The 20,961-nt window shown below is 40.1% G+C and overlaps 1 protein-coding gene across 5 annotated transcripts in view; it reads left to right on the plus strand.

The window, feature by feature from the left end:
* LOC122555986 (endothelin-converting enzyme 2-like) overlaps positions 1-20,961 on the plus strand; it is a 180,433-nt gene that overhangs the window by 122,070 nt on the left and 37,402 nt on the right. For all 5 annotated transcript variants that reach the window (XM_043702324.1, XM_043702328.1, XM_043702326.1 and 2 more), the window contains one exon: positions 5,884-6,008. In XM_043702324.1, the coding sequence (XP_043558259.1) occupies positions 5,884-6,008 (125 nt within the window). The remainder of the gene's footprint in view (positions 1-5,883; positions 6,009-20,961) is intronic.

The raw sequence follows: 20,961 nt of genomic DNA on the forward strand, positions 1-20,961 counted from the left end.
AGAGTTCTGGGTGTTCTTGTACACCAGTCAATGAAGACAAGCATGCAGTTACAGCAGGTAGTGAAGAAGGCTAATAGCATGCTGGCCTTCATAACAAGAGGGATTGAGTATAGAAGCAAAGAGGTTCTTCTGCAGCTGTACAGGGCCCTGGTGAGACCACACCTGGAGTACTGTGTGCAGTTCTGGTCTCCAAATTTGAGGAAAGACATTCTGGCTATTGAGGGAGTGCAGCGTAGGTTCACGAGGTCAATTCCTGGAATGGTGGGACTACCTTAAGCTGAAAGACTGGAGCAACTGGGCTTGAGTTTCGAAGACTGAGAGGGGATCTGATTGAGACATATAAGATTATTAAAGGATTGGACACTCTGGAGGCAGAAAACATGTTTCCGCTAATGGGTGAGTGCCGAACCAGAGGACACAGCTTAAAAATACGGGGTAGACCATTTAGGACAGAGTTGAGGAGAAACTTCTTCACCCAGAGAGTGGTGGCTGTGTGGAATGCTCTGGATTCATTTAAGAAAGAGTTGGATAGAGCTCTCAAGGATAGTGGAATCAAGGGTTATGGAGATAAGGCAGGAACAGGATACTGATTAAGGATGATCAGCAATGATCATATTGAATGTTGGTGCAGGCTCGAAGGGCAGAATGGCCTCCTCCTGCACCTATTGTCTATTGTCTATTGTTCTTTTGTTTGGGAGCCTTGCGCCGAGCATATGTGTTCTGTATTTTGTGTTTTTTTTTTGGTTTTCTTTTTTTTGGTGTTGCTTTGCACAGTTAGGGTTTGCTTTGTATTATAGAGTAGGTTAGTAGTTAGTAGATAATAGTAGTAATTTGTGTTTTTTTTTCTTTTTATTATACTGATATTTGTGATTGATTGTTTTTTACAATAACTTTATATGTTTGTAAAGTTAAAAAAAATTGCTAACAAAAAATTTTTAAAAAAAAGGAGTTGAGAGTTGCAGAGGTCAGACAGGACAGTGGAGTTGGGACCACAATCTGATCAGGCATAATCTTATCGAATGGTAAATCTGACATCAAGGCCCAATTTGCCTACTTCTGTTCCTGTGTCCTATGTTCCTCGGAGGAGAGAGAGGTTTAAGAAGAGAATTTCAGAACTTTGGGTCTAAATTACAAATAACATGCCCATAGATTTTTGGGTAAAATTAATTAGGAATACATATAGCAATGTAGAAGGAGTACAAAGCTCTTGGAGCATTGTACAAGTGGAGAAGATCATAACCATAGGGGGAACTGAGACAACCAAAGGATTTGAAACAAGGATTAGAGTTTTATATTTGAGATGTTGGAAAACTGGAACATGAATGAGATAGGCAGAGCACTTTTGTAGGATTTTGAGAGTTTGGATATGGACAGCCAAATTGTATTAAAGTTTATGGAGAATCTAGCATGAGAGGTTATCGATTATAAATGTCATAAAACAGCAGTTTCTGAATTGGTGGTCTTCAACCTTGGATCAATCAAGGACTTTGGAGAGGATAGGGAGGCACAAGTCAGGAACGTGATGGAATACTACATACTCACCTGGGTAAGTGCAGTTCTGTTAATACTTTTGAAGTATGATACCATCCAGGTCAAAACAGTGCAGCTCATCGGCATTCTACCCACCACCTTAAACACTTGCTCCCTCCACTACTGGTGGACTGTAGCAGCAGATTTCTTTGACTTTCCAAAACTGCAACTCCTAATATCCAGAAGGACAAATATAGCAGACGTGTAAGAGCACTACCAATTGCAAGGTCCTCTCCAAGCTAAACACCATCCTTACTTGGAACTTTATTTGCCTTTCTTTGTGTTGCTGTATTTAAAAATGGATCTCTCTTCCTAATGCAGTGTGCATGTACTCCTGTGGCTCACTGTCATCTTCTCAAGAACAAGAAATGGTGTCCTTCCAAGTACCACTCACATTCTGTAAAATAATAATTAAGGATAGAATGGGCAAAGATAAAAGAGAAACTAAAGAAATGAGAGGGTTAGAACTCAGGTTGGGGGATTCTTATGAATGTCTGTCTTGATGTGCAATGGAAAGAGAAATTATGGCAGGATTATGAATGAATGTGTTGAACTTAATGACAAATCCGTTTTTAAGCTCTTCTCTATGAGACTTTACTATTAGTGAGTTACATTGCCCAAAATAATCACTCATTTAAAGCATTTTTATCCCCTTACCAAAATCATCTACCTAAACTGTAACACATACAGAAGTTTTAGGTTCATAGCAATACAGATCTCTTATCCACTTTGAAGATGTTCTTAGAAGGTTTTCTTGCTGTGAATGGCATGGATAATGCATAAATTAAAAAGAGATTCATGCTTTCAATTTAGAACTATTATAATTGCAAAGTTTCTCTTCTAATGTATTTGAGCAATTATAAGGCAAAGACTGTGCCACACTGTTTTTTGCAATAATTGTACAGTCTACATAACAACAACAAATACTTTCCTTGTGCCATCCTTTTGTTACTGATATAACATAACCAAGGAAGCAACTAGCAACCTGTGGTAATTGTAACAAGGTTGGCCAGATGGACTTCATAGAATATGAGTTCCCAAATTGGATCAGATTAACAGCTTCAATATAAGAACAGGAATGTCAGAAATAGAACATAGAACATGACAGCGCAGTACAGGCCCTTCAGCCCTCGATGTTGTGCCGACCTGTCATACCAATCTGAAGCCCATCTAACCTACACTATTCCATGTACGTCCATATGCTTGTCCAATCCTGTTTATTCTGAGACCTGGCCTGGAGGGAGCTGGATCAGTGTCAAGGATTCTCCATGTCTAAATAAAGGGTGACTTGGTGATGGGATACCAAACTCTAGCGTTCGTTCAGCAACAAATCTCACTACAGTACTTAACATAATCCCCAAATGAAGCTGGCACCAGTCCTCTCAGAGGTCCCAAAATTTACATGGAAGTGCAAAGTGAGTCAGCTTACATAAATGTGGACCTGGCAGAAGTAAAAGTTGAAGAAGAATTGGCAGTCACCGGATAAATACATATCTTTACTCTTGACCGTGATGTTTTAGTTTTTGATTCCAGTTTCAATTCAGCTATTCAGCAAGTCAGCCACTTCCTTTCTTCATGCCATACTGCAGACTGCAATCTGTATGTTTGTAGATTCTGTTATGCAACGAGTCTTTGTGCACTGACATTACATAACTGGCAATGTCACTGGCATCAGCAAGAGAGCCTGAAGGCAGTTGGATAATGAGCACAATCAGAGCATCTCTCAGGAATGCTTCCACTGATGATTTTGAAACATTGATATTGATGCTTCATGATGCAATAGTAATTGGCTTCTCTGTGCTTGCAGATAGAATTCAGGCAGTCATGAAAGAAATATTCCAAGGTTTTGCAGTGCAACATTGTGTTTTAATGTAGAAGTAGCCACCATGTGGATGTGGAATCCAGGGAATCAGAAACAGGAAGTTTTTTTTACAGGCAGTCTTTTGATGCTACAATTGGAATAGGACACAATATTGAAGCCGTAATGCTGAATGGTCTGGATAATGTAAGATACACAAGCAGCTTCATATCAAGCAGAGAACAATACAACACAGGAACAGGCCCTTCAGCCCACCAGGACTGCACCAACGCATGATGTCATTCTAAAATTAAAAATCTTTTGCTTCCTTTTAGTTGATATCCTTCTATTCCCTGCGTATTCACATATCCGTCAAGATGTCTTTTAAATGTTACTAATGTATCCACCTCCTCTGGCATCACATTCTAGGCACTTACCACACTCTGTATAAAAAAACTTGCCATTTACATCTCCTTTGAACTTATCCCCTTTTATCTTAAATCAGTGTTCACTAGAAATTTATATTTCCACACTGGGATAAAGACTCCGATTCTCCATTTGATCCATGCTTCTCATAATTTTGTAAACTTTTATCAGGTTGCCCTTTATCTTTTTGATGTTTGAGTGAAAACAAACCAATAACAATAAAAACAAATTGCTGGAAAAGCTCAGCAGGTCTGGCAGCATCAACGAAGAGAAATCAGAGTTAATATTTCGGGTCTGGTGACCCTTCCTCAAATCCAGCCAGTGAGGATGGCAGAATTGTCCTTTGAGGAGAGATAGGTTTATGGGCCTGCATATTCGAGAGGTGATCTGATTGAAATATATGAAATTCTAATAGGGCTGGATAGATTAAATGCAGGGAACTTGGGTTTCCTTGGCAGGAGAGTCTAGACATCTAGAGGATACAGTCTTAGAATGCGGAATAGTCCATTCAGGACTCAGCTGAGGTGGTAGTGAACCTGTAAAATTCTCTACCACAGAAGGCTGTGGAGGCCAAGTCAGTGAATATATTCAAGACAGGGATAGATAATTTTTTTAGATTTTAAAAGCATTGAGGGATATCAGGAAAACACAGGAATATGGAATTGAGGTTGATGATCAACATTGATCAAACTGAATGACAGAACAGACTTGAAGGGGTAAATGGTCTATTCCTGCTCCTAGTTTCTACATTTCATGGAGACAAAAAAAAATTTAACCCTCATTATTGTCAATAAAAACATGACACATCACCTCCAACTTTACATTCATACTTTGGAATGAATAATATCCAGATGAAATGAACTGCTGAAAAGTAGTTGACTCTGGGGGTATAAGGGAGAGACTCCAGCTTAAATATAGAGATTTGAAGGAATACGTTACACAGTTTTGAGTTTGAAAACCCATAGTTGTTGCTTGCTCTAAATGCTGAGCTTCCAGGACTTCAGAATTCATCTGCTCCTCTATGTAATGCAGCCTGTTGCAGCTTTGATTTCTACAGGCAAATTTATGCTTCTTTCTGTGGGTGTGTTTTCAGTTTGCACTTTCTCTACTCTCTCTCAGGAATCTTGTAGAACACTCTTGCCATCATACAATTCAAGAATTCAAGATAGATGTTTCTGTCTTTCAAATATAGCTTGCTTTAGCTAGGGGCTTTGAGATAAGTGAAGCTGCTTTTTTAGCCACCTACTGAGCTAATCTTAAAATTGTTTACTTTCTCCATCATGAATATTTTGAGATGTAGCTGTAATAAGTACCCTGGGAAGAATACATTTACAAGCTTTAATCTTTGCGATAACTATGGTGTGGTATTTTCTCTGGTGATGAATGCCCTATGTTACAAATGTACTTGAAGAATCACACATTGAGAGATATTGTTTTTGCCATATTTCTTAACATTGCAAAGAGTCTGAGGCAAAAATGCTAAGGGCTTTGATTTTTTTAAAAAAGTGATTGTTTTTATAGTTCCTTGTTTTCAGGTGTAGTTGACACAAATAACTTGCCTTTTTTTGGTCACGCATAGTCTTTTCACTTGTTGTTTTTAGTGAGGTCAATGTGGCTTTGTTACCTGCAATACTTAAATGCTAGTTATGATCTTTGTCGTATAAACCTGGGTATCTCTGGTTCATGTCTACCATTTGTGACCCTTACTGATTTTATGCATGTGTGTTTGGACTGAAACAATTGAATTTCACTTCACATTCTTTCCTATACTGCACTTTGCTGGACCTTTGTATTTTTATTGGTAGCTTTATGATGGGGACATGCTCATCTGTAATTGGAGTTTAAAAATGTATCGAGGCTATCTGAATATTAAAGTGCACTAAATAAATCTGTTTTGGGAAATAATTTTGTGAAGGTGACCAAAATTGCTGTAGTCTTACTTTTAATGGTATGTCAAATTGTTACACACTTGGCATTCATATTTTAGATTTCTTTTTCAAGCTTTGAACTACTGTTTCTAAAAAAAAATTAACTGATTTTCAGGGGACTAATCCTCTGAGTGGATGTATCCACACCAACTTATATGCCCATTCCTTTAGATTGATGACAATTCCTTTTATCTTTTACAGAAAACTCCACCTTTAATTCTAGCAGTGAGGCAGAGCGGAAAGCTCAACATTATTATCTTTCCTGCTTGAATGAGCAAAGAATTGAAGAACTTGGTGCACAGCCTTTGATTGATCTCATTAATAAGGTAAGTCTTAAAGATCATAAATATTAGGTTTTTTTAGTTTCTCTTAAAGCTTCATATGCAGAATCAACTTAAAATTTTAAAGTACAGTTTTAGATGAATTGATTAAATTTTGACAGGTTTGAAGGTGATGCAACCTTTCTAATCATCTGACTGTGATAAATCCTGAAGTGAGCTCTATTTTGAGATTGCTTTTATTTCATTGAATTGTGGTTCATGATTTTGATTGTTTTTTTTTACATAGAAAGGATTTTATATAATTCATAAAGTGCTGTTAGTGTTCAATTAAAGTAAAATCGTAAATGCTTAAAACCTTTCAGCTACATTCTGGACACACTGACAAAGAGGGAATTTGGGTTTGTTAATGATAACCCAAAGCAATTGGGTACAATAGGAGAGTAAAAGCAAAACACTGAAAATCTGAAGTTAAAAAAAAAATTCTTGAGAAACTTAGCTGGTCTGGCAGCGTCTGTAGCGAGAGAAACAAAATTAATGTTTCAGGTTGGATATGACTTTTTCAGAAAGTGGAGGAAATGTCATTTGGGACTCAAAACATTAACTTTCTTCTCTCTGCCGATGCTGGCAGACCTGCCGAGTTTCTCCTGCACTTTGTTCCTTGTCTTAGGTAGATTAGATTACATTACAGTGTCGAAACAGGCCCTTCGGCCCAACAAGTCCACACCGACCCGCCGAAGCGCAACCCACCCATACCCCTACATTTACCCCTTACCTAACACTACGGGCAATTTAGCATGGCCAATTCACCTGACCTGCACATCTTTGGACTGTGGGAGGAAACCGGAGCACCCGGAGGAAACCCACGCAGACACGGGGAGAACGTGCAAACGCCACACAGTCAGTCGCCTGAGGTGGGAATTGAACCCGGGTCTTTGGCGCTGTGAGGCAACAGTGCTAACCACTGTGCCACCGTGCTGCCCACAATCTAATACATCTAATAAACATCACACCATGTGGTTTGAAATATCTCTTTCGACTGAACTTCATGTGGTTAATTTTAGTAGGTTACTGAGAACCATAGTTCATACTTAATTGTAAGGATAGAACTAGATTGGATATTCCCAGTGACTATGGACCTGTGGAGTAGTTGCTAGTTTTTGCATTGAATGTTTATCTTACTTTAAGGTAAAATTGAGGTGGATATCCAGCCTATTAACACCACTGTGTGAGCTGATGAGTTGCACTAAGTCAGCCAGTAAATTAAAGACAGGGTGGGATTTAATGGCAGGACAAGCAAGCAGTTTATTTCCAAAAAAATGCATTAACTCAATGTAAATTTAGATTTTTTCTGACTTAACAAAAGCATAAAGAAACACATAATTACTTGTAATACACAAAGTTTGGAATTATTTGGAAATACTGGAGCAACAAAAATTGGTTGCCTCTCAATTGACCAGTTTGTAAGTACCCTTTATCTGCATTTTAGCAGGTGACTAGTAGATTGCATTTACATGCTGTACATGGTACTGTGTTTCTTTAGACTCAAAATAAGATATGTTGTTATTTAAACAGACATCAAATGAAAGGTAGCACTGTGGCTCAGTGATCAGCAGTGCTGCTTCACATTGCTAGGGACCTGGGTTTGATTCCAGATTTGAGTGACTCTGCAAACTCCACACAGATATTCTGCCTGTGACTGCTTGGGTTTCCTCTGGGTGCTTCAACCGCCATAGTCCAAAAATGTGCGCACACTAAGTGAATTAGCTATGGTAAGTGTGGGGCTAGAGGGTAAGAGTGCAGATTCTGGGTGGAATGCTGTTCAGAGGTGTTGGTGAGACTCTTTCTGCAAAGTAGGGATTCTGTGATCAGGAGTGGTCCACAGGAGATTCGCTGGCATTTGTATCAGTAATTTTCGAATCTTCAATGCAAATCAGAGTTGGGGTATCCAGGTGTAGAGGGCATAGAGAGGAAAAAATTTAAGGGGCAACATTTTCATGCAGAGGAGGATGCGTGTATGGAATGAATTGACAGAGGAAGTGGTGGAGGCTGGTACAATTACGACATTTAAAAGGCATCTGGATAGGTATATGAATAAGAAGGGTTTAGAGGGACATGGGCCAAATGCTGACAGATGGGACTCGTTTAATTTTGGATATCTGATCAGCATGGATAAGTTGAACTGAACAGTCTGTGTATGTGCTGTAGGTATCTACGATTCTATAACTATTAAAGCAAGGCAATTTATTTTATTCCCCTGACCTGAATGTAGAAATTTACCAACATGGGCAATTTACAAACATGGAGAGAGAAATTGAGTTAAAGGACTGATGGTTAGCGAATTTGACTCATGGACAAGGAATAGCTTTACACTTTATACATTAACGATCTAAATGAAGGAACTGAGGGCAATCTGGTGATGTTTGAAGATGATACAAAGATAGGTAGAGAGAGACAGGTAGTATTGAGGAGACAGAGAAGGATTTGGGACAGGTTAGGAGAGTGGACAAATGGAGTACAATGTGGGAAAGTGTGAGGTCATGTACTTTGGAAAGAAGAATAGAAGCATAAAACTATTTTCTAAATGGGGAGAAAATTCAGAAATCTGAAGTGCAAAGAGACTTGGCAGTCCAGGATTCTCTCAAGCTAAATTTATAGGTTTAGTCAGTGGTTATGAAGGCAAATACAGTGTTGGCATTTAGTTTGAAAGGAATTAAGTACAAAAGCCAGAATATACTTCTGAGGCTCTATAAGGCTCTGATTAGACCACATTTGGAGTATTGTGCATGGTTTTGGGCCCCATATCTCAGGAAGGATGGATGTACTGGCCCTAAAGCGTGTTCAGAGGAGATTCACAAGAATGATTCCAGGAATGAAAAGCTAACTGTATGAGGAATGTTTGAGGACTCTGGGTCTATACTTGATGGAGTTTAGAAGGATTGGGGGTGGGGTGGGGTGCGTGTGGGGCGGGGGGGGGTGAATCTAATCAAAGTTTATTGAACACTGAATGGCCTGGACAGAGTGGATGATGGGAAGATGTTTCCATTGGTGGGAGAGACTAGGACCTGAGGACACAGCCTTAGAATAAAGGAAAGACCCCTTAGAATGGAGGTAAGGAGAAACTTCTTCAGCCAGAAAGTGGTGAATCTGTGGAGACCAGGTCATTGAGTATATTTAAGCTGGAGGTAGATTCTTGATTGTCAAGGGGATCAAGGGTGACAGGGAGAAAGCAGGAGAATGAGGTTGAGAAACTTATCAGCCATGATCAAATGGTGGATGAGACTCAACGGGCTGAATGGCCTAATTTCTGCTCCTATGTCTTATGGTCTTACCTCCTTAAAACTGGAGATGAACTTCGAGTCGGAGGATCCAGTTGTCATGATCCACGTAGAATCCACAATATTTGTAATTATGATCCCAGCTAACAGAAATACTGGACAAGTCCACATCCCAAAGTGAAACTTGGCTTGATAGATTGTGTTTTCATTTTACAATTTGATTGCCATAGTGGTCAGTTGTTGAGCATATTCACACAAATCTGCTAATGTCCTTTTAACAAAACAAAAGTTTATTACACAAATAAACAAAAATGAAGTGCCATATGTAAGACAATTTTGAAATACCTCATCATAAATAGCAAAACAATGTTGATTTTTTTCCATGCAATATCCTTTTATGGACACTCAACCATAGTAAAGCATCAATCCTATTTAACTTTTCAATTTCGTTCTCAATTGATGCCATAAAATCAGAGAGATGTACAGCATGGAAACAGACCCTTTGGTCCAACCCGTCCATGCTGACCAGATATCCCAACCTAATCTAGTCCCATTTGCCAGCACTTGGCCCACATCCCTCTAAACCCTTCCTATTTATGTACCCTTCCAGATGCCTTTTAAATGCTGTAATTGTACCAGCCTCCACCACTTCCTCTGGCAGCTCATTCCATACATGCACCACATTCTGCATGAAAAAGTTGCCCCTTAAGTCTCTTTTAAATCATTCCCCTCTCACCCGAAACCTATGTCCTCTAGTTCTGGACTCTCCCACTCCAGGGAAAAGACTTTGTCTATTTATCCTATCAATTTCCCTCATGATTTTATAAACCTCTATACGGTCATCCCTTATCCTCTGACGCTCCAGGAGGAACAGCCCCAGCCTATTCAGCCTCTCCCTATAGCTCAAATCCTCCAACCCTGGCAACATTCTTGTAAATCTTTTTTGTATCCTTTCAAGTTTCACACCACCTTTCCAATAGGAAGGAGACCGAACAGCAAGCAGTATTCCAAAAGTGGCCTAACCAATGTCCTGTACAGCCACAACGTGATCTCCCAACTCCTATACTCAGTACTCTGTCCATTAAAGGAAAGTATACAAAATGCCTTCTTCACTATCCTATCTACCTGTGACTCCATTTTCGAGCAGCTATGAACCTGCACTTCAAGGTCACTTGGATCTGCAACACTCCCTTAGACCTTACCATTAGGTGTATGTGTCCTGCTCTGATTTGCTTTTCCAAAATACAGCACCTCATATTTACCTAAATTAAACTCCATTTGCTGCTCCTCAGCCCATTGGCCCATCTGATCAAGATCCCATTCTACTTGGAGGTAGCCTTCTTCGGTGTCCACTAACACCTCCAATTTTGGTGTCATCTGCAATCTTATTAACTATACCTGCTATGTTCACATCCAGATTATTTACATAAATGATGAAAAGTAGTGGACCCAGCACCGATCCTTGTGCCACTCCACTGGTCACAGGCCTCCAGTCTGAAAAGCAACCCTCCACCACCACCCTCTGTATTCTACTTTTGAGCCAGTTCTGTATCCAAATGGCAAGTTCTCCCTGTATTCCATAATGTCTAACCTTCCTAACCAGTCTCCCATGGGGAACCTTGTCAAACACCTTACTGAAGTCCATATAGATCACATCTCCCACTCTGCCCTCATCAATCCTCTTTGTTACTTCTTCAAAAAACTCAATCAAATTCCCATGATTTCCCATGCACAAAGCCATGTTGACTATCCCTAATCAGTCCTTGCCTTTCCAAATTCATGTACATCCTATCCCTCAGGATTCTCTCCAACAACGAGCCCATGAACAACATCAGGCTCACTGGTCTAAAGTTCCCTGGCTTGTCCTTACCACCCTCCTTAAACAGTGGCACCACGTTAACCAACCTCCAGCCAACCTCCCTAGCTTCCCACAGAGTTCTAGGCCCCACTTGATCAGATCCTGGGGATTTATCCATTTTTAACTGTTTTAAGACATCCAGCACCACCTCCTCTGTAATACGAACATTTTTCAAGATGTCACCATCTATTTCCCCACATTTTATATTTTCCACGTCTTTCTTCACAGTCAGCATTGATGCAACATGCTCCTTTTGCATCTTTGTCATATCCTGCGGCTTCACACACAGGCTGCCTTGCTGATCTTTGAGGGGCCCTATTCTCTCCGTAGTTACCCTTTTGCCCTTAATGTATTTGTAAAAACCCTTTGGATTCTCCTTAACCCTACTTGCCAAAGTTATCTCGTGTCCCCTCTTGCCCTCCATCATTTCCCTCTTAACTATACTCCTACTGCCTTTATTCTCTTTTGATGATTCTCTCGATCTTTCATGTCTATACGTGACCTATACTTCCTTTTTCTTAACCAACACCTCAATTTCTCTAGTCATCCAGCTTTCCCTACACATACCCCAGCCTTTCCTTTCACCCTAATAGAAATATATTGTCTATAGACTCTTGTTATCTCTTTGTTCAGCAACACTCCCTAGGACCTTACCATTAAGTGTATAAGTCCTGCTCAGAATGCAGCACCTTGCATTTATCTGAATTAAACTCCATCTGCCACTTCTCAGCCCATTGGCCCATCTGGTCCAGCTAGTTCTCCCTGTATTCCATGAGATCTAACTTTGCTAATCAGTCTCCCATGGGAATGCCTTACTGAAGTCCATACAGATCACATCTACTGCTCTGCCCACATCAATCTTCTTTGTTACTTCTTCAAAAAACTCAATCAAATTTGTGAGACATGATTTCCCACGCACAAAGCCATCTTGATTATCCCTAATCAGTCCTTGCCTTTCCAAATACATGTAAATCCTGTCCCTCAGGATTCCCTCCAACAACTTGCCCACCACTGAGGTCAGGCTCACTGGTCTATAGTTCCCTGGCTTATCTTTACCGCCCTTCTTAAATAGTGGCACCACGTTTGCCAATCTCCAGTCATCTGGCACCTCACCTGTGACTATCGATGATACAAGTATCTCAGCAAGAGGCCCAGCAATCACTTCTCTAGCTTCCCATAGAGTTCTGAATCAGAAAATGTTTGTGTACACACTGAACAAATTCCTCTCCATCTAAACCCTTAACATATTTTCTTTTGGACTTTCTGCACAATAACCAGATGTGACTTTTTAATCCTTGTCCCTCCCTGCGACATGCAAGCACAGTTTGATTCACTGATTTTCCTTGAAGTCCCACAGGCCTTTCTTCCTGTATGTCTTAAATCTTAAGCTTTATAAACACTTTCTAAGTTAACTCACCATGTAGCTTATCTTTAGTGATATGCTTTCTTTGAAAGGCTAATTTGAACGTCCTGTTCATGAAGTCTTTTTATTCAAAAATAAACAATTCCCTTTACAGAACTAGAATTAAAAAATGGTATTTCTCTCCTTCAGAATCCACATAATAATATTTTACAAAACTTTATCATAGTAGAACCAGGAATAATGAGCTGTTAAGAAACATTTAGGTATCCAGATCAAGTTGCTGAATATTAAATTTAATGATATTGGCATATCCAATTTGTATATCCTCAAGCAGATTAGAAAATTAATCCTGTGGCTCAGAGTAGTGAGGGAAGAAGAGCTTTTGTTTATGGGACTCTACATAATTACAAAAATGAGCTACTTGTTTGGAATGAGCTCCACTTGAACCATACTGGAACTGTGCCATTCATATAATTAGGGCTGTGATGGGGCTTTGAACAAATCGATGGGTGGCGATGTAGAAATTCAAAAAGAGGTTCAGGCATCGGAATAGTATAGCAGTACAGGTAAAATCAAGCAGAAAGGAACACAGTTAACAAAAATAGTAAATTGGTCAATAAGATCATTTCAGTGAATTGCATTTTAAAAATCATGGAAGTAACTCTTTTCTGAATGCACAAAGCATTTGCGGTAAGGTAGGTGAGCTGCAAATGATTTGGATTTAATTGCCATTACAGAGATGAAGTTACAAAGTGGTCATAGTTGGAAAATAAATATACCATTGTGCACAATATTTTGTAATAACAACTAGAATGGTAGCCTTAATAGTAAAGGATACCATAAAGACATTAGTGAGAAAGATCTGCTCTCAGAAGATCGTGAAATAGAATCAGTAGGGGTGGAAATTAGAGATGGTATCAGCAAATACTGGGAGGAGTAAATTATCAGGTCGTTATACAGTGGGATGGAGAACTAAACAAGAAGTAATTGGAGTGTATAACAAAGGCACGAACAATCAAATTGGCAAGGGTGGTCTAGTAGAAAGTGACTTTAACTGTTATTGTGTTAGTTTCTTGGAGCAATATGTTGTGTAAGGAGACCACAAGGTTTGGTGGCAAACAGTGTTCATTTAATTTTAACTGGAAGTCAGTGCTGCGATCTGCGTTGGCATGCCGATCACCATTCACAGAATGCTGGAGCAGCTGCATAGCTTAGAGGGAACATTGGTCGTAAAGGAATGTTGTGAAACATTGAAAGAAAGATTCAGCTGAAGTACATTTCCATTTTTTAAAAAAGCTTAGCAACAAAAAACCCATCTGTGTTTCCCTCAGGAAGTGAGTGATAATATTTGATTAAAAGGAAAGCTTTACAGTGTTGCAAACAAAGACTAGAAGCAAGTCTGAGGATTGGAAAGATTTTAGAAATAAGCAAAGGCTCAGCAAAATGTTGATGATAAAGGAAGAAAATAGAATGAGAGTCAATGAGTCAGAATCTTAATAACAGATAGTAATAATTTTTACAAGTATGTGAAAAGGAAGACACTCATTAAAGTAAACATTGGTCCATTAGAAGCAGAGACAGGAAATATTATCATGGAAATGAGGAAATGACCGAGACATTGAAAAAATATTTTGCATCTATCTTCAGTTAAAGGCATAAGTTTTATACCAGAAATAAGTCATAACCTGAGGCCAAAAAGAATGAGTAAATCAAGAAAACTAATATGAATAGACAAAAGTATTGGAGAAAATTAAGGGACTAGAATCCTAACAGTTCCCCAGGAGCAGATAGCCTATGTCCTGTGATACTAAAAGCAATGACTGCACAGAGATCATCAATACTCTAGTGATTATTTTTAAAATTTATTAAATTCTGGAGTGGGTCAATCAGCATGGGAATTAACAAATGTTCTACTGGGTTTGAGAAAGAAAATAGAGGGAAAACTGAACAACCAGGCAACTTAACCTATCATCATCTTGACCAGAAACTCAATGGACTTTCCATTTAAATATGGTGTTGTAATAGCAGGTCAGAGATGAGGTATACTGTGGCGAGTAACTCACCTACTTACTAGGAGAAAGTGAGGACTGCAGATCAGAGCTGAAAATGTGTTGCTGGAAAAGCGCAGCAGGTCAGGCAGCATCCAAGGAACAGGAGAATCGACATTTCGGGCATAAGCCCTTCAGGAATGAGGAAAGTGTGTCCAGCAGGCTAAGATAAAAGGTAGGGAGGAGGGACTTGGGGGAGGGGCGTTGGAATTGCGCTAGGTGGAGGGAGGTTCATCCCTTGTGGTTGGAGGGTTCCCAGGCAGAAGATGAGGCGCTCTTCCTCCAACCGTCATGATGCCATGGTCTGGCGATGGAGGAGTCCAAGGACCTGCATATCCTTGGTGGAGTAGGAGGGGGAGTTAAAATGTTGGGCTACGGGGTGGTTGGGTTGCTGGCCCAGTCAGTGATGTCCAGTGAATGAACAAAAGAAGTCATTGTGTAAATGTTGGAATCTATTATTAAGGAAATATTGACATTAAATTTAGAAAACCATAGTAATGATTAGATCAAGTCAACAGGTCTACTAAAGAGAGAGACTGACTAAAATGTTTATTAGAGTTCTCAGGAAATGCAACTAATAAAGGTGAAAGGGAATTGGTTGATGTAGTATTCTTGGATTCCAAAAGACATTCAATAAAGTGCTACACAAAAGTTAACCAACAAGATGAGGGCTTATGACATTGTGGCTGATTATTTAGCACAGATAGATTGTTAGTTAATGAATAAAAGGCTGAGATAGATCAGAAATTGACATTTTCAAGTTGGCAGTCATTGAATAATAGAGTGCTACATGGGTTTGTGATGAATGTGCAACTATTTACAATCTTTTAATAACTTGGATGAAGAAACAGTTCTGCATCTATATATGCTGAAGATACAAAGCTAGGTGGTATGTTAAGCTGTTGGAGGACACTGGCTCCAACAGGTCTAGACAGGTTAAGTGAATGTGCAGTCAGGGAGTTGGCACAATGTAATGTAAGGAAGTGTGAAGTTATTCACTTTGATAGTAAGAATAGACAAACAAAATTATTGTTTAAAAAGGTACGAAACTTGTAAACTTTGATGACTGAAGGCACTTAGGTGTAGTAAAACAATGAATGCAGAAAGGTAGCATGCAGGTGCAGCAAGCAATTAGGGATGAAGCTGGCCTCCATTGCAAGCTGATGGGAGTCCAATAATGAAGTCTTGCTAAAATTGTACAGGGTTTTAGCGAGACCATGATTAGATTTTTGTGTGCGGTTTTGATCTCCATATTTCCAAAAGGATATTTTTGCATTGGAGGTAATACTGTACAATGAAGATTCACAAAATTGGTCTGTGGGAGGAGGGAAATAATATATATAAATAAATATGTTTTTTAATAATATATATATAAATATATAAATTATGTTTTAATATATATAAGGGCCTATATTCTCTGGAGTTTCAAAGAATAAGAGGCAATCTCATTGAGACAAACAAGATGCTGAAAGGGCTTGATAGACTGGATGCTGAGAGATTGTTTTCACTGTTTGGGGAACCTAAACCCAGAGAGCGCAATCTTAGGATAAGCGCTTAATCATTTAGGACTGAGAGGAGGAGAAGTCACTTGAAGGGTTATGAATCTGTGGAATTTTTATCTCATCATAGGGTTTTGGATGCTCCACTATTTAAATACATTCAAGATTAGGATAATCAGATTTTGTTCTCTGTCAGGGAATCGAGCAATACTGAGAACAGGCTGGAAGGTGAAGTTGAATCCCAAGATCTGCCATGATAGTACTGAATAGTTGAACTAGCTTTGTGGCACGTGGACTGCAGCTCATCGTCACCTTCTCAGGGGCAGCTAGGGATTAGCAATAAATGCTGGCCAGCCAGTGGCATTCGTGCCTCACAAATGCATAAAAATAGGACTGGACCTCATATTTCCTGTACTCATGAGTGCTCAGTACTGAAGTTGAGAATAATCACAAATCACGAAGTGGTGCACTGTACCAACCTCTGTGTTTTATCTTTGAACTTTATGATTCTTTACTTAGATACTGGACAGGCATAAATATCTAGTGTGGAGTATAAAGGCACAAAGTCGGTTTATGGGACCTGACAGTGATGCTGAGTCTCAGTAGAACATCTTTGTGTAAAATGCAAAAATAAAGTTATGTTCAACCTCCATTTTTTGATATACTGGCTTTAAACTGTCAGTTAAAAATTGTGTCCTGTGTGACATGGGTGTCCAAGGTTCTAAGGAATCAGCAGTGAGTGGTTATTGATTTGAGGGATGGAGTAAGTTCATGCATTCTGCAGTTCCAAATTTATTTCCAAAAGAACACTTTTGGGTTTTTTCATGCTTACAATTCCCTGGGCCTTTGTACCAAATTTTTTGCTTTTATTTGTTTGTTATGTTTTGAATTATTAGTAGTGCAGATGGGTTTGTCCAATGAGACATGAGTGGGTGAATGAAAGTGGAGACAACCAATCGAGGGAGAGAGTCACAAGTGAACCTCTTACTACAGTTCAAAATTGCTTTGGTTAAGCTTCATGTCCAGGAAAGGTAGAGAAGTGAATTGCATAATTCCGTTTCTTAATCAGAGATCTGGAATTAAGTAGAGCAAGTGACAGAGGAAAAATGTGGCCTTGAGTGCAGCGAGAGTTACAGGAAAGATAATTCACATCAGACAGTACCATAGGAAATTGGTTCCTGTGTTACATTGATCCGATTATTCTAAGTATAATATTACTTACATAATCCATTTTTAACTAATCTTTTTATTGGCTTACTAACATATCTCTTAGTACAGCATTTCTTGTACTTTTATTTTGCAACTTTAACTATGAGTTTACATTACACAACACCTTTGAATTTCTTTTTCTGGCCTTCTTACAGTTAACACAAGGTTGATGATTTTATTATTGGTCATTTCAAAAATATGTTCCTGAGATTCATTAGTGATTCATTAATGTTGTAGAGTCAGAAAGTTATACAGCACAGAAACAGATCCTTTGGTCGATCTCATCTTTGCCGACCAGATATCCTAAATGAATTTAGTCCCATTTGCCAGCACTTGACCTATGTTCCTCTAATCCCTTCCTATTCATGTATCCATCCAGATGCCTTTTAAGCATTATAATTGTACCAGCCTCCACCACCACTTCTGGCAGATCATTCCACACATGCACCACCTTCTGCATGAAAAAGTTACTCCTTAGGTCCTTTTTAAATCTTTCCCCTCTCACCTTAAACCTATGCCCTCTTGTTTTGGACTCCCCCACCCCAGGGAAAAGACCTTGTCTATTTATCCTGTACATGCCCCTCATGATTTTGTAAATTTCTATGAGGTCACCCCTCAGCCTCTCACACTCCAGGGAAAACCGCCCCAGTCTATTCACCCTCTCCCTGTAGCTCAAAGCCTGGCAATATCATAGTAAGCGTTTTCTGAACCCTTTCAAGTTTCAAAATATCCTTTCTATAGCAGGGAGACCCAAATTGAATACAGTATTCCAAGAGTGGCCTAACTAATGTCCTGTACAGCCTCAACATGACCTCCCAACTCCTATACTTAATGCACTGACTAATAAAGGTAAACGCCTTCTTCATTACCCTGTCTACCTGCAATTCACTTTGAAGGAATACAAATCTGCACTCCAAGGTCTCTTTGTTCAGCAGTCTCCCCAGGACCTTACCATTAAGTATTTAAGTCCTGCCCTGATTTGTCTTTGCAGCACCTCACATTCATCTAGGTTAAACTCCTCGGCCTATTGGCCCATATGATTGAGGTCCTGTATACTGAGGTAATCTTCTTGGCTGTCCACAAACATCCAATTTTGGTGTCATCTGCATACTTATTAACTGTACCTCCTATGTTCACATCCAAATATTGATAACAATAGAAGTGTCAATCCGTAATTATTTGAAGGGAAGATATGAAATTGTAACTAAAAGTTGAATCTATAAGTGACAGCATGTTATGGTCCATGAATGCTCACTTTTGTAAAGTGCATTCCTGAAATAGGACAGGAGCACATGCAATAGAATTTTACTTTCTTGTGACTTGAAGCATTCTTTCCTTGGCATAAAAAAACCAAGGCACTCCTCAGGGACACGATCACCTACATGCAGGATGGAGGGTGGACACCTGCCTCATCAACCTGGACCAGGAAAAAGCCTTTGGCAGGATATCGCACACGTACATGAGAGATGTGCTCTCCAAAATGGGCTTTGGGGAGGGAATCTGCAATTGGATCCGACTACTGTACACCAACATTGTCAGTGCAGTCTCAATCAATGGGTGGGACCCAGACAACTTTCCGGTCAGATCTGGAGTCAGGCAAGGCTGCCCTCTCTCTCCTGCCTGTTTGTGTGCTGAATAGAACCATTTGTCGAGTCCATCAAGAAGGATGCGAGCTTGACAGGGGTGACTATTCCTGGCAGCGGGAGCCTACAGGCTAAGGCCTCCTTGTACATGAATGACATCGCCGTTTTCTGCTCGAATCCATTGTATGTATGCAGACTCATGTGCATCAGTGAGCAGTTTGAACAGGCCTAGGGGGCCAAGGTAGAACGAGGCCATGCTCTTGGGGAACTGGGCGATCAATCCCCTGTCCCCTTCACTGTCAGGACTGACCACCTAAAGGTGCTGGCTATTTGGTTTGGAGGGATAGGAGCGTATCAGTAAAGTAAGGCAGAAACTGGGCAAATGGGAGCAATGGTTGCTCTCCATCACGGGAAAAAATCCTGGTCGTCAGGTGTGAGGTACTCTCAGTGTTGTTATATGTGGCACAGGTCTGGCTATTCCCTGAACCTGTACCGCTGCAGTCACTCAGGCCATCTTTCACTTCATGTGAAGATCAAAGAAGGACCGGGTCCGAAGGGACACAATGTATAAAGATCTGGGCAAAGGGGGAATAAATACACTTAATGCCACCCTCACCCAGATGGTCACCTTTGTGTGTGGCTGCATCAGGCTGCGCGTGGATCCCCGGTATGCAAACACCAAGTGTCACTACATACTGAGGTTCTATCTGTCCCCGGTGTTGAGCAGGATGGGCCTGGCCTCGTTAACGCGGAACGCTCCAAGTAGTTGGACCGTTCTGTATCACCTGTCCTTCGTGGAGAAATTTATGAAGAAAAATACCTTTGACCACAAGTCCATCAGGAAGTGGTCAGCACGTAGTGTCCTCGAGACCCTTCGGGAAAAGGAGAGGGCAGAACCTGTTGAGCAGTTCCCTATGCAAGGGAAGTCTGGAGAGGAATGCAGTGGTGTTTGTCAAGTTTCATCCCGAGCAGCTTCCGTGACGCAGGACTCCATGCTGTACGGTCTGTTCCGTAGAGACACTGAGACGAGCATCATCTGTACTTGGAGGGTCATCAACTCGGTGAAAGACTCTTTGGTCTGCCCGAAACCTGGTGATCTTCCAGCTGTAGGAGTTGACCCTGACTGAGTGTTGCAGACTGGCACATTCCAAGGTCCAGGACTGCGTGTTGAGGAATGCGCTGAAGCTTGGGGCAGCTGCCGCCAAGGTGTGGTGGGAAAGACCACCGTGTAAAGTCTGCCTGCCAAAGAAGAACGGGAGGCACTCAGTAATTGGGCTCCGCTGACGCCTCAACTAATCACCTGGATGGTTAACATACAGACTTGTATATACAAATGAGTCAGTCTGATCTCTGTATGTAAATGTGATGCCATTCATATATATACAATGTATACAATGTGAATGGCATCACAACGGATACCAAAAGATTTTTATGAATAAAGTATATTTTTGAAATTAAAAAAAACCAAGGCAGCACATCCTATTTTTCTTTTCCTCCCATGTCCAAGAACGGTTTTGATTATTAATATTAAATATTAAGTGCTGTAAGTGCTTTCCACTTTGATTATTTATTGTAATAGGTGCAAATTACTTCTGTGGTAGCATGTTTATCAACTTTGTTTTAAATATTGAAAATAGTGCTTAGTTAATGTCCAACGAAAAAAAATTAGAATTGCGTTACATACACCTTCTGAACCTTTAAACAGGATTCTTCCAAATATGGGTTTTGATTCTGATTTGCAGCATTTTGAATACTTTTGATTGTTATACCTCATTTGAATTTCAGCTGTAGGGTAACTGGACATTTGCAGTATTTCCAACATCCTCTGGCAGCTTGCCAATTTGTATGGCAGGATAGTCCATTTTTGGAAAGTCTTCTTCCACCCATAGTCAGACTAAAACAGTTCGTTTAGCAATTACACAAACTTCACATAGAACAAATGCTATTCCAGAGTATTCAGTTACCAAGGGTTAAGAAGGTCATAGAGTCATAGAGATGTACAGCATGGAAACAGACCCTTCGGTCCAACCCGTCCATGCCGACCAGATATCCCAACCCAATCTAGTCCCACCTGCCAGCACTCGGCACATATCCCTCCAAACCCTTCCTATTCATATACCCATCCAAATGCCTCTTAAATGTTGCAATTGTACCAACCTCCAC

This window comes from Chiloscyllium plagiosum, chromosome 13 (genome assembly GCF_004010195.1).
Source record: "Chiloscyllium plagiosum isolate BGI_BamShark_2017 chromosome 13, ASM401019v2, whole genome shotgun sequence".
Taxonomy (NCBI): domain Eukaryota; kingdom Metazoa; phylum Chordata; class Chondrichthyes; order Orectolobiformes; family Hemiscylliidae; genus Chiloscyllium; species Chiloscyllium plagiosum.